The 15,000-nt window shown below is 46.8% G+C and overlaps 2 protein-coding genes across 2 annotated transcripts in view; one reads left to right on the top strand and one right to left on the bottom strand.

Moving 5' to 3' along the window:
* The window catches only part of LOC123769608 (uncharacterized), an 80,878-nt gene extending 76,886 nt beyond the window's left edge, over nt 1-3,992 (bottom strand). The window contains exon 1 of the mRNA XM_069308920.1: nt 3,858-3,992. Within this exon, the coding sequence (XP_069165021.1) occupies nt 3,858-3,992 (135 nt within the window). The remainder of the gene's footprint in view (nt 1-3,857) is intronic.
* A 6,429-nt stretch (nt 3,993-10,421) lies between these two features.
* The window catches only part of LOC123752423 (uncharacterized), a 16,949-nt gene continuing 12,370 nt past the window's right edge, over nt 10,422-15,000 (top strand). The window contains exons 1-2 of the mRNA XM_069308919.1: nt 10,422-10,483; nt 13,414-13,540. Coding sequence (XP_069165020.1) covers nt 10,422-10,483; nt 13,414-13,540 — 189 coding nt within the window. The remainder of the gene's footprint in view (nt 10,484-13,413; nt 13,541-15,000) is intronic.

Raw genomic sequence — 15,000 nt, 5'->3', positions numbered from 1 at the left:
TTTTGTTTTTTAACGATGGTTTAAAAATGTCGTAGAGAGGTCGTAACGAGACGGAACAAAGACTGGAGGTAGAAGTGATGTGGTAGATACACGTGTGTCTAAACAAATATTGATAGCGAGGTCTTAGAGCGAGAGAAGTAGTAACGAGAGTCTAGTAAAGTTGTAAGGGGGGAGAATAAATAAACAAATCCACAAGGGCCGTGAGGAGGATTCGAACCTGCGTCCTAGAGCATCCCAGACGCTGCCTTAATCGTCTTAAGCAGCGAGAGAATAATTTATTCTCCCCTTAATGGAGAGAATAAATAGGTTGTACAGAGTTAACGAATTTGTACCAATATTGTCAAATGTCGGTAGAAGCAGCGTACTTGTACCAACGTGAGGTTTTTAACGAGGTTATAGAAATATTTGCACGAATTTAAAATTAGCTGGCAAATTTAAAATTTGCCAGCTAATTTTAAATTCTATCGTAGCTAGTAGCGAGATATTACCTAACAGCCAGGTTTAATTGGTCATAGCTAGTAGCTAAATTAAAATTTTCTAATTGTTATTAGAGTAATTAAAACTTATCAATGGTAGTTTTTATTTATAAACATAAACATAACGTAGCGATGTTTATAAACTAGATTTCAAACTTTTTTGTAATGCAATTATACTTAAGTGTTTATAGATATATAGACTAAAGCAGGATTCGTCAAGTATTTACGCGTCTACTAACGAAACCAGTACATCTTTCCTCAATCATGACGGTTGTGTTGACATAACAGTTGAGGAGCTCCGAAACACTATTGAGGAAAGATGTAAAGGATTCGTAAAGTGGATGCGTAAATGACGAATTCTGGCCTAGGGTTGTGAGGCGTTCCCGAAATAGTAACGAAATTGTAGCGATATGTTAGCGAAATTTAACTAAAGTTGTCAAAATTGTAAGCAAAAGAGACCTGTGAGCCTCTTGTAACGTCACTTGTGACACCTCTTTGTGTCACTTGTTATACAAAGATTATTGATGTATGTATTTGTGTGGGTGATTAGATATGTATGTGTATGTATATGTGTATACGTATATATATATATATGTACATGTGAGGGTGTGTACATGTGTATACAACATTAATAATTTTGTAACTAGCGTCAAACATTGTTATTTGCTTAGCTAAACGAACTAGAGGGTTCAGTTCCTGAACCGATTATGAGCCTCTGTAACCCTTTACACCACCGCCCACGGGATGGGTATGGGGTGCATAATAAAGAAAGAAATTGGAATTGGAAACGAGAGCTGTCAAATTCTAGAGCAAAACATGAGAGGTCACCACCTGAGTGCCCTCGAGATTGTAACAAGAAGTCAACAAAATATTTACGAAATAATGACATTGTTCAGCAAGGTCGTAAAAATGGTTGTAACGAGGCTGTAACGAGGTCGTTTGAGCACGGCACTTACGGCTTACCGAGAACCAACGAACACAAGAATCTCTTCGGGCTAAGGCACGTAACACACACACACCCTCTTAACACTCGCTACAACACACTACTACCACAACGTTTGTCTTGCTACGGGCTCACCATAGCCCGTGCTACTTGGAACTTTTTGTTCCAGGTAGCGAATCTTAAACAACAACAAACAACAACAGTTTGTCTTGCTACAGCGATGTTTTAACGGTAAAAAATGTCTCTGTTCCGTTGTTCAGTCTAGCTAGACTCGTCCCAGTAACCTGGAACTTGATTTCTTTAAGTTATATTCATTTCTCTGGGTTCATATATCTCTCTTCAGTGCTTTATATCTCTCCCTTTAGGTGTTATAGTGCTTTATATCTCTCCCTTCAGGTGTTATAGTGCTTTATATCTCCCCCTTCAGGTGTTAGTGCTTTATCTCTCTCCCTTTAGGTGTTATAGTGCTTTATATCTCCACCTTCAGGTGTTATAGTGCTTTATATCTCCACCTTCAGGTGTTATAGTGTCTCATTTCTCTCCTATCTTGCTTCTCTCATCTGTGTAGGGTGTGAGGAAGGTGAATCGGCAGGTAGGAGGCACTGAGGAGGTGGGTGTCCTCTCCCTCCCCTCTGGCGGTGGCACTAGTTGAAAATTTAAGGGTGGACCTGGCAAGCAAGTTTGAGAGGGGGGAGGGCAGTTAAGCGAGGCAACGGCCGGTGGTGTGTTGTCTGGAATTTGGTGCTGGGTTAGTCCCCGGTGTGTGTGTGTGTGTGTGTGTGTGTGTGTGTGTGTGTGTGTGTGTGTGTGTGTGTGTGTGTGTGTGTGTGCGCGTGTGCGTGTGTGTGTGTGTGTGTGTGTGTGCGTGTGTGCGTGTGTGTGTGTGTGTGTGTGTGTGTGTGTGTGCGTGTGCGTGTGCGTGTGCGTGTGCGTGTGTGTGTGTGTTTGTGTACTGACCTAGTTGTACTCACCTAGTTGTGCTTGCGGGGGTTGAGCTCTGGCTCTTTGGTCCCGCCTCTCAACAGTCAATCAACAGGTGTACAGGTTCCTGAGCCTATTGGGCTCTATCATATCTACACTTGAAACTGTGTATGGAGTCAGCCTCCACCACATCACTTCCTAATGCATTCCATTTGTCAACCACTCTGACACTAAAAAAGTTCTTTCTAATATCTCTGTGGCTCATTTGGGCACTCAGTTTCCACCTGTGTCCCCTAGTGCGTGTGCCCCTTGTGTTAAATAGCCTGTCTTTATCAACCCTGTCGATTCCCTTGAGAATCTTGAATGTGGTGATCATGTCCCCCCTAACTCTTCTGTCTTCCAACGAAGTGAGGTTCAATTCCCGTAGTCTCTCCTCGTAGCTCATACCTCTCAGCTCGGGTACTAGTCTGGTGGCAAACCTTTGAACCTTTTCCAGTTTAGTCTTATGCTTGACTAGATATGGACTCCATGCTGGAGCCGCATACTCCAGTATTGGTCTGACATATGTGGTATATAATGTTCTGTAAGATTCCTTTCACAAGTTTCTAAAGGCCGTTCTTATGTTAGCCAACCTGGCATATGCTGCTGATGTTATCCTCTTGATATGAGCTTCAGGGGACAGGTCTGGCGTGATATCAACCCCCAGGTCTTTCTCTCTCTCTGACTCTTGAAGTATTTGATCTCCCAAGTGATACCTTGTATCTGGTCTCCTGCTTCCTACCCCTATCTTCATTACATTACATTTGCTTGGATTAAACTCTAACATCCATTTGTTCGACCATTCCTGCAGCTTGTCCAGGTCTTCTTGAAGCCTCAAGCTGTCCTCCTCTGTCTTAATCCTACTCATAATTTTGGCGTCGTCAGGAAACATTGAGAGGAATGAGTCTATACTTTCTGGGAGATCATTTACGTATATCAGAAACAGATAGGTCCAAGCACAGAGCCCTGTGGGACTCCACTGGTGACTTCACGCCATTCTGAGGTCATTCTGTGTTTGTTTGTGTGTGTGTGTGTGTGTGTGTGTGTGTGTGTGTGTGTGTGTGTGTGTGTGTGTGTGTGTGTGTGTGTGTGTGTGTGCGCGCGCGTGTGCGTGTGCGGGCGCGCCTATTTGTGCCATGAGGATCGAGCTCTAGCTCTTGAACCCTGCTTTTCATCGCCGTTGGTTGTCTACTGCAGTGACTCCTGGCTATTTCTCTATCATACCTACATTTAAAGTTATGAATAGAGTTAGCCTCTACAATCTGGTCCTTTAGGTCATTTCATTTACTCACTACACTTATGCTAAAAAACAAACTTTCTAACATCTCTATGACACATCTGAGTCTCAAGCTTCCATCCGTGCCTCCTTGTTCTGTTGTTATTCATTGTTAACATTTCCTTTGTTTCCATTTTGTCAATTCCTCTAAGTATTTTATACATCTGTATCATGTCCCCGCTCTCTCTCCTCCTCCTCTAACGTCGCCAGGTTTAGAACCTTCAGTCTGTCTTCGTACCTCATTCCTCGCAACTCCGGGACGAGTCTCGTTGCAAACTTCTGCACCTTTTCGAGCTTCCTTATGTGTTAAGATGGGGGTTCCACGATGGTGCGGCATACTCTGAGACTGGCCTCACATAGGCGGTATACAGTGATCTAAAAGCCTCTTTATTCAAGTTTCTGAAGGATGTTCTGACTTGTGCCAGAGTAGAGTATGAGGCTGACGTTATTCTATTTATATGAGCCTCTGGAGTTAGGTTTGGTGTTATGTCCACTCACAGGTCTATTTCTCTAGACATTATTGGGAAGTAGTTTCTCTTCATCGTGTATTGGCCTTTCTGTTTCCTGTCCCCTTTTCCATCACCTTACACTTGGTAGTGTTGAATTCTAGCAGCTATTTCTCGGACCAGCTCTGCAACCTCAAGTCATCCTGGAGAATCTTGCAATCCTCAGTTGTCTCAAGGATCCTCATTAGTTTTGCATCATCTGCAAACATGCACATAAAAGACTCGATTCTTGCAGTCAAGTCATTTACATCAATCAGGAATAGAATGGGTCCCAGCACTGATCCTTGAGGCACCCCGCTTGTTACTCTACGCCAGTCACTCTTTGCCCCTCAATGTCACTCTGACACCTGTCTGTCAGGTAATTCCTTACCCATGATAATGCGTTTCCGTCTACTCCCGCCTGCCTCTCAAGTTTGTTTAGTAATCTTCTGTGCGGTACTGTATCAAAGGCTTTTTAGCAGTCCAGAAATATGCAGTCTGCCCATCCTTCTCTGTCTTGCCTTATTTTTGTTACCTTATCATAAAGCTCCAGGAGGTTCGTCAGCCATGATTTCCCTTCTCTAAAGCCGTGTTGTTGTTTACTTACAAACCTAATTCTTTCTAGGTGTACAACTCGTCTTAACCTTATAATGCTGTGAAGTACTTTGCAGGGGATACTTGTGACACTGGTCTGTAGTTAAGTGCCTCTTCTTTATCTCATTTCTTGTAGATTTACACCACATTTGCCTTCTTCCAGCAATTTGGCGATTCCCCTTGTGTAAGTGATTCATTATAGCTTAGTGCTAGAGGTATGTTGAGGGCCTGTGCTGCATCTTTTAACAACCATGATGATACTCTATCTGGCCCAGTAGCTTTAGTTACATCCAGTGATGCTAGCTGTATTATTACTTCCTCTGCTGTTACCTCAATATTTAGTAGTTTCTCTTTAGGGGGCTGCTCCCTCATCTAGCTCTGGGAGTTGTCCAGGCTCAGTAGTGAACACTCCATGGAAGCTGGCATTGAGATCCTCACAAATTTCTTTATGATTTTCTGTATACTGGCTTCCCCTTTTTCGTAACCTGGTCACTTGGTCATTCACTGGCATTTTCCTTCTCATATGGCTATGTAGGAGTTTGGGTTGGCTCTTTGCTTTGGAGGCAATATCATTCTCATATTGACCAGATCACACACTAGAAGTTGAAGGGACGACGACGTTTCGGTCCGTCCTTTACCATTCTCAAGTCGATTGTGATGAGGAGGTAGAGACAGGCAATAAATAAGCAAGAGAGAGCTGAGGAGGAAAGTAAGGTGTAGGGGATAGTAGTAATAATGAGAACTGCAGAAGGCCTATTGGCCCATACGAGGCAGCTCCTATTATAACCACCGAAGGAGATAGTAATAGGAATAAGAGGAGGATAGCAAGGGAGCGTAGGAGAAGACAATGAACAGAAAAAGGGGAGAAGAAAGAAAGAAAAGGAAAGAGAAAGAAAGATAAATGGAAGGGGTAAGCTTATGTTAAGTCACGTTTGTTAGAAAGATTAGAGCATTTGAGTACATACTGTGAAAGGGAAGAGTCCACAGCAACAAAGCCAGGACTCAAGTTCATGTTGGGTACATTGTGTATAAGAGCCGATTCTACAAGACGGCGTCTGTATAGAGTACAACTTCTAGTGTGTGGTCTGGTCAACATACTTCAACCACGTTATTGTGACTCATCGCCTGCATCATTCTCATAGTTTCTTTCTGCCAATCTTCTTATGTTTATGTAGTCATTCCTGGCCCTGTTGCATCTATTCTGATTTACCTCTCTCCTTTGCCTTCTGTATTTCTTCCACTCCTTCCTGCTTTTTGCTTTTGCTTCCTGACACTGTCTATTGACCCACAGGTTATTATATGTTCTCCTACTGTCTACCATTAATGGTGGTATGAATCTCTCTTCTGCCTCTCTGCACCTCACTTTTATTTGGTCCATCATTGTCCTGGACCGTCTTCTTAGTTCCTCCTTCTATTGCACACTTCCCAGATACTCTCTTACTTTCACGCATTCTCCTTTTTTATAATCTGATTTCCTTTCCCTTACTCCTTGTGTTATGGGCACTGTTCTGCGTTCCATTATGTAGTTTAATACTAGGACACAATGGTCACTTGCTCCTTGTGGTATTTCATGCTCTAAGTTCTCAATGTCTTCCTCATTCTGGGTGAAGAACAAGTCCAGTAGACTTGGTGTATCTCCTCCCCTTTCTCTTGCTATTGTATCCTCCTTTACATGTTGTGTTAAGAAGTTTCTTTCTACAACTTCCGCTAATTTCGCTCCTCACGTTTCTTCCCCACAACGAGGATTTCTGGAATCCCAGTCAATCTCTCCATGATTTAGGTCCCCCATGACTAGAAGTTTAGCTCTCATTCTCTGTGTGTCACTGTTGCTGCTCTCTGTAAGGCCTCTGTGCTTACATTGTTGTTGTTATCATATTCCTGCCTGGGTCTTCTGTTGTTTGGTGGGGGGGGGGGGGGGGGGGGTGTTGTAAATTACCAGCACCACAATTGTTTTCCACCTGCTGTCAGTGTCCCAATGATGGAGTCTGTGTATACGTTTTCACTCTAATTCTCGAGTTCCATAAACTTCCACTCCAGTTTTACAAGGAGTACAACTCCTCCTCCTTGCCTTTGTTATCTTTCTTTCCTTATCACTTGGACTCCCCCCCCCCCCCCCCCCCTGGGAATATTGCATCAGGGATCATATCATATATTTTAGTTTCCACTATTGCAATCACACACAATTGTGCATGTGTTTTATAGAGAAATAGATATATGTAGTAGATATAATAGTAATGAAGATTGGTTAGAAAGGTCCGCCTTTTCACTCTGACACTGAAAACAATCTAATTTCTTCGTGGCTCATTTGGGTATCAAGAGAGTGTGTGTGTGTGTGTGTGTGTGTGTGTGTGTGTGTGTGTGTGTGTGTGTGTGTGTGTGTGGTGCTTGGTGCTTCCCACGCCCCATCTCCTACTCCTGCCCTTCGCCTTCACTACTTACATGAAACAAAAATATTCATCTGACCTTTCGGTCCAATTACCACGACACTCAGTAGTTGTCGTAACTGTCATTTATGTAAATAACATAATTATCGCCTTAACAACAGCGCTCTAAGATAGACACATACTTAGTCACACCGTGAGAGCCAGACACTCAGGGCCACACCTTGAGAGCCAAACAACTGCACTCAGTGCCACACCTTGAGAACCACACTCAAGCGTCTAACCTTCATTTCTTTCTTTCAAATTATCGCTGTGTCTTCTGTGTCCACATCGCCCCTGAGACCATTGAATCCAAATTGGGGACCCTGGTACCTCTCGTAGAGGCCTCCTCGTCTAGCAAGACGCCCCCTAGCAACCCTCTACCATTTGGAAAATGATATTGTGCAAGCAAGACCATCGGGAGCCGGTCGGCCGAGCGGACAGCACGCGGGGCTTGTGATCCTGTGGTCCTGGGTTCGATCCCAGGCGCCGGCGAGAAACAATGGGCAGAGTTTCTTTCACCCTATGCCCCTGTTACCTAGCAGTAAATTAGGTACCTGGGTGTTAGTCAGCTGTCACGGGCTGCTTCCTAGGGGTGGAGGCCTGGTCGAGGACCGGGCCGCGGGGACACTAAAAAGCCCCGAAATCATCTCAAGATAACCTCAAGAAGCCAAAGGAGAAATTACCCCCCCCCCTCCCCCTCCTGGCCCACAGTAAACTACCACATAAACGACACACATGGAAACTACCCCCCTAGTATACTTCTCACTTAAACTACACCAAGACACTTCTCACGAAAGTTGTTGTATTGCAAAACTACCCCAAAGAAACTGCCTCAGAAGTCTATCGTTAAGAAATTCCCTCAGAAATTACTATAGAGACGCAGCACATACAAATATTTCCCCACAGGAAGAATTCCACAAAAAAATACTGAGATGGAAGGTATTTTCCCTTGATAAAGAATATCCTTGAAAGCTTCCCAAGAGAAAATCCCAGGTGTTCTTACCTTAGAATGTTGCCCCATTCTTCGATATTCCTAAACTGGGGACCACAGCTAAACTGGGGGTATCAGGGCCCCCTGAACTACTTCTCGGGTGCCACCCAACTTTACCCTGGGCTTTCACCTAGTCAGGGGAGCCGCTGATAAACGAAAATATCCTTCTTTCACCACCACCTTCTTTCACTAGTATTACTACTACTATCACCAGTGGAGCGCACACTGGAGAGTCACCTGGTAATGAACTTAAATATGGAGTAGGGGTTCAACGACATGCTATTCGGGTCAGAATTGGCCCTTTGTCCTCAGTACACATTAAGTGAGTCACTATGACTTACCTTACCTTATCTTCTCTTATCTTAGGCTGACCTCCTCCTAGTTCCCCTTTTTGTTTTCTGTATGCTGGTATCCGGCCTGCAATTATTTCTCTCTCTTTCCTCTTAGAAATCATCACCAGGACAAGGGGCAAACACGGTTGTCTAACAAACATTTATTACAAACAATAAATAAAGAATAACATGGCATTATTAGGTAATGGTTCTACAAAAATAGCATCACACTTTTAAAAGATCAGTACACAACCTGATTGTCTCTACCAGTCTGCTGCTTGATCCTCTTCAGCAGCCTCGGGTGCCTCAGTCACCTTGCCGTCTGGGCTAGGCTGAGTACATGTAATGTAACACAATAAAAAAAATCTATGTTTTCATCTTGTGTTGCGTCAGACATGCTACATGAATCCCTCCACCTCTCAAGCATATATTGTTGCCCTCACAACCCTCTGTAGCTCACCCGGAAGATGAGCCGCTCTGGCTACACAACAAGTCTCCTGTATGGTGATTGATCTTCCTGGGAATCACTACTGGGACCATCCATCAGTGGGTCCTCAACTTGAGCAGATCCTCTCACAGCTTCTCCTATATCGCTGCTACATCAACTAATGGCGAATTGCGTCCATCATGTATCACTGTCACATCAACTCTGGACGAACCACGTCCTTCATACATGAACCTGTAATTTCATTAAGACACAATAACAAAAATAGTCTTCCATCAAAACATAAATAACGTTCAATAAATTAAATCCTCTTCACAATTCCATATTCCACACGCTGGCCTCTACTGTGGGGGTACTCCCCTACCGGGACGAGTCCACATCAATAATCTCCGTCCGCCAATGGGATCCCTCAGTCAGCCACTGACCATGACTGTGTGTGTCGCTCCCGCATTCATAATGTCAATTCACCTTAAACTCATTATATCGTATTATTATTTCCACAATCTTTCTAACCTACATTCATAAGCATTATACAAGATCGCTGGACACACAATCTCACTGCAACAAGCAACATACAGCAGTTTAATAACCTCTTAACGAAAAATATCGAGGTAGCGACGCTCATCGCCCGACGTCCAAATAAGTCGTCCACACAACTCTTCTTTTTTACTGCCACTAATCGGCTCCTCTCAATCGTGACTTGCGCGTGAAGGGTCACAACACAGGTGCCAACCAGGTACACCTGCCCACACAATCCTCCTGAAGGATTTACGACCGTGGTTCCTCAGGGCACCACCACCCAACAGGCGCCAGGTCGCCCCTACTCGTTGCCGCCATTTAAGACATGTCACTAATCGCCTGCCCGCAGCTTCCTCGCGAAGCTCCTCACAAACTCTTCTCCACAAGTCACAAATATCTTTCTTATTCTGGAGCGACGACGTACGTCCTTCTCTCCAGACCCTGTCACGACAAGTGACATCTTAAGATGTGCGTACACGACAGCACGCTGGACGCGTGATCCTGTTGTCCCGGGTACGATTCCCGGAGCCGGCGAGAAACAATAGGCAGAGTTTCTTTCACCCTGATGCCATTGTTACCTAGCAGTAAATAAGTACCTGGGAGTTAGTCAGCTGTCACGGACTGCTTCCTGGGGGGGGGGGAAGTAGTTAGTAAACAGTTAATTGACAGTTGAGAGGCGGGCCGAAAGAGCAAAGCTCAACCCCCGCAACCACAACAAGGTGAATACAACTAGGTGAATACTGTCGACATCTCACCTCCAAGTGACTTATTCAAGTGCTCATCAGTGACTTATCTCATGTTTAACAAATTTACTATCATCTTATTCCAGCATAGTTGAGGCAGTTGATAGTGGTAACGTTTGTGATGTTGTGTACCTTGACTTTAGCAAAGCTTTTGATACAGTGCCACGTGAAAGATTGAATAACAAGTTAAGAGGCTCACGGTATTCGGCGGGCTATATTAGCTTGTGTTAGGGCATGACTGTACCAAAGGAAACAGAGTTAGCATCACTGGGGTCAAGTGAGAGTGTGAACATGGTGTAAGTAGAGTGCCTGGGACTTGTCTCCTCCTTGGTCACCTTGAGTGATGGTTGTTGGACCAAAGGAAACAGAGTTAGCATCACTGGGGTCAAGTGAGAGTGGGAACATGGTGTAAGTAGAGTGCCTGGGACTTGTCTCCATCTTGGTCACCTTGAGTGATTGTTGTTGGCACCAATTCATTTCCCCCGACTCGTTACCATGGTCAGGTGAGGTATAACTCTCACTGTGAGGTGTACCTGCACCATGAGGCTACATGGTTGCTCATATCAGGGGTCACGGCTAAACTGGGGGTCACGGCTAAACTGGGGGGTCACGGCTAAACTGGGGGGTCACGGCTAAACTGGGGGGTCACGGCTAAACTGGGGGGTCACGGCTAAACTGGGGGGTCACGGCTAAACTGGGGGGTCACGGCTAAACTGGGGGGTCACGGCTAAACTGGGGGGTCACGGCTAAACTGGGGGGTCACGGCTAAACTGGGGGGTCACGGCTAAACTGGGGGTCACGGCTAAACTGGGGGTCACGGCTAAACTGGGGGTCACGGCTAAACTGGGGGGTCACGGCTAAACTGGGGGGTCACGGCTAAACTGGGGGGTCACGGCTAAACTGGGGGGTCACGGCTAAACTGGGGGGTCACGGCTAAACTGGGGGGTCACGGCTAAACTGGGGGGTCACGGCTAAACTGGGGGTCACGGCTAAACTGGGGGGTCACGGCTAAACTGGGGGTCACGGCTAAACTGGGGGTCACGGCTAAACTGGGGGTCACAGCTAAACTGGGGGTCACAGCTAAACTGGGAGAGTCATAGCTAAACTGGAGGGTCACGGTTAAACTGGGGGGTCACGGCTAAACTGGGGGTCACCGCTAAACTGGAGGGGTCACAGCTAAACTGGGGGTTCACAGCTAAACTGGGGGTCACAGCTAAACTGGGAGAGTCGTAGCTAAACTGGGTGGTCACGGTTAAACTGGAGGGTCACGGTTAAACTGGGGGTCACAGCTAAACTGGGGGGTCACAACTAAACTGGGGGTCACAGCTAAACTGGGGGGTCACAACTAAACTGGGGGGTCATAGCTAAACTGGGGGTCACAGCTAAACTCAGGGGTCACAGCTAAACTGGGGGGTCACGGCTAAACTGGGGGGTCACGGCTAAACTGGGGGTCACGCCTAAACTGGGGGGTCACGGTTAAACTGGGAGGGGTCACAGCTAAACTGGGGGTCACAGCTAAACTCGGGGGTCACAGCTAAACTCGGGGGTCACAGCTAAACTGGGGGGTCACGGCTAAACTGGGGGGTCACGGCTAAACTGGGGGGTCACGGCTAAACTGGCGGGTCACAGCTAAACTGGGGGTTCACAGCTAAACTGGGAGAGTCATAGCTAAACTGGGGGGTCACAGCTAAACTGGGGGTCACAGCTAAACTGGGGGGTCACAGCTAAACTGGAGGGTCACGGTTAAACTGGGGGTCACAGCTAAACTGGGGGGGGGTCACAGCTAAACTGGGGGGTCACAGCTAAACTGGGGGCCCACAGCTAAACTGGGGGGGGCCCACAGCTAAACTGGGGGGGCCCACAGCTAAACTGGGGGAGTCACAGCTAAACTGGGGGAGTCACGGCTAAACTGGGGGAGTCACAGCTAAACTGGGAGAGTCACAGCTAAACTGGGGGAGTCACAGCTAAACTGGGGGAGTCACAGCTAAACTGGGGGAGTCACAGCTAAACTGGGGGAGTCACAGCTAAACTGGGGGAGTCACAGCTAAACTGGGGGAGTCACAACTAAACTGGGGGAGTCACAGCTAAACTGGGGGAGTCACAGCTAAACTGGGGGAGTCACAACTAAACTGGGGGAGTCACAACTAAACTGGGGGAGTCACAGCTAAACTGGGGGAGTCACAGCTAAACTGGGGGAGTCACAGCTAAACTGGGGGAGTCACAGCTAAACTGGGGGAGTCACAACTAAACTGGGGGAGTCACAACTAAACTGGGGAAGACCACAGCTAAACTGGGCAGCACAGCTAAAAACATAGAGAACAATACTAGTGAACACCGGCCATTACCAACATCGTAGAACACTCCACATCTCTTCACTTGGTCAAGTCTCTTGCCCAAACTGTTCCGCCACCCGTCCTGGACCTCCTGACATGTGGAAGCTTGACCCCCTTCCCCCCCCTCCCACTATCTCACAACTCTAGCTCCATTAACTACTAGTCATACACTATTTATATCCTCCTTCCTCCCTGTCCCCATTTCTTTGATGGCCTCCGTCATATCAACTATTTCAATACTCGGCAATTAACCATCTTCACTCTGTTACTCCTCTTCCTGCCTCCCCGCCTTATCTGCTCTACTGTGTTCCTTTGTTTATTCTCCTTTTGTACTTGCCCAAGAAACTTACTTTCCTGTAGTCTCTTTTGTTGTCTTTCATTAATCGCTTTCTGATTTTTATCTCTACTGAACAAAGACGAGATTGTGAACATTAGTTCCTAGTGGTGCCCCTTGGTTTGTGGTCTCCATGTCAGTGTGTGTGCTTGCGGGGGTTGAGCTCTGGCTCTTTGGTCCCGCCTCTGTGGGACCAAAGGCCAACTGTGTATGGAGTCAGCCTCCACCAAATCACTGCCTAATGAATTCCATTTGTTGACTACTCAGACACTGAAAAAATTATTTCTAGTGTCTCTGTGGCTCATTTGGGCACTCAGTTTCCACCTGTGTCCCCTTGTTTCTGTTCCACCCGTGTTAAACAGCGTATTTTTTATCTGCCCTGTCAATTCCTCTGAGAATTTTGTAGGTAGTGATCATGTCTCCCTCAGCTCTCCTGTCTTCCAGCGACGTACGTATGTGTGTGTATATGTATGTGTGTGTGTGCGTGCGTGCGTGTGGTGGAGGTTAAGTGTGTAAGGAGGAGATGTGTGGGTCAATATTCACATATTTGTGCTTTCAGGGTGGAGGTTTTAGCTCTTGGACCCCCCTCATTACCAACTGCCAGTCGTCTCGTGACTCCCGACGGATTCTGTGTCATATCGTCTAAGCCAACTATTGACGCCTCCTCAGGATGTAACCTGCAACAGGTATCTGTATTATGTCAGGTGAACAGCGGCATCAGGCGAAAGGGAATGTTGCCCAAATGCTTCTTTCCGTCCGTGCAAATCGAACCCATGATCTTTGGTTGAGAGTCGACAACGTAACCCACTGTAGCCTACAGTCGTCCTGCCTGCTTCTCCAGTCCCTCTTGCAGTATAACTACACCTCTACACCCACACTACACCCCGCCCGCCCACTGACACACCTCTACACCCACACTACACCCCGCCCGCCCACTGACACACCTCTACACCCACACTACACCCCGCCCGCCCACTGACACACCTCTACACCCACACTACACCCCGCCCGCCCACTGACACACCTCTACACCCACACTACACCCCGCCCGCCCACTGACACACCTCTACACCCACACTACACCCCGCCCGCCCACTGACACACTACGGCCTCACCATTCTACACCCACTTACACCTGGCGTCACTACCTGCGCCTCAGGTTATAGTGTAGTGAACCAGTACACCTGACGTCTGCTGGATGGAGCCCTCTGGTCTTCTTGAAAAACTACTCTGTGTCTCTCTGTCTCTCACTCTCTTTCTCTCCTCTCTCTCTCTCTCTCTCTCTCTCTCTCTCTCTCTCTCTCTCTCTCTCTCTCTCTCTCTCTCTCTCTCTCTCTCTCTCTCTCTCTCTCTCTCTCACTCTCTCGCTGTCTCTCTCGATTATTCACCATCTCTTCATTTTAGCCTTTGTATTATATTCTTCCTTCTGGGCCTCCATCACTCCCTCCCCTCCATCCTTCTCTCTCTCCTTCCCCTCCCTCCTTCCCGTCCCTCCTTCCCCTCCCTCCTTCCCCTCCCTCCTTCCCCTCCCTCCTTCCCCTCCCTCCTTCGTTCTCTCAGAACACTGACGTGAGGTGAGGAAAATATCACCTACATCAGTGTGAGGGGAAACGAGTGAAAATTAGGTTGTGGGGGTACCAGTTAAGGTGCCTTTCAGACCTTGCTAGTTCAGTAGTTTGGTGTTGTGGTACTTTTGCCACATTGTGGTTGAGTAGTACGTAGTTAATTGGCCCACCAACCACCCACCAGTTAAGTGGCTACCAGTCACCATCAGCACAACATTGCCACGGAGTCAACAGTTACTCACCCGGCCAAGCAACACGCTTAAAATAGCGAGCTAACCATGGGGTTGTTACGACCTCGTTATTGCCTACTTCTAGGAAACAGCTCTTCGATTTGAGTAACAAAGAGTCGCAGTTCCTCGTCCTTCTCGTATGTCTTATTACCTCGCTGAAGGTGTGTGTGTGTGTGTGTGTGTGTGTGTGTGTGTGTGTGCGTGTGTGCGTGTGTGCGTGTGCTTGTGCGTGTGTGTGTGCTCGTCTGTTTGTTCCTGCCGGGTTAAGATTTTTGGCTCTTGGAGCCCTGTCATTACAGCAGACGGTCGTTTAAAGCTATGATTCCCAACCTATTTTCTTTTCATTCAACA

The sequence above is a fragment of the Procambarus clarkii genome, chromosome 63 (assembly GCF_040958095.1).
Source record: "Procambarus clarkii isolate CNS0578487 chromosome 63, FALCON_Pclarkii_2.0, whole genome shotgun sequence".
In the NCBI taxonomy this organism is placed as follows: domain Eukaryota; kingdom Metazoa; phylum Arthropoda; class Malacostraca; order Decapoda; family Cambaridae; genus Procambarus; species Procambarus clarkii.
Note: the sequence above shows the minus strand (reverse complement) of the source record. Positions and strands in the feature narration are given on the sequence as shown.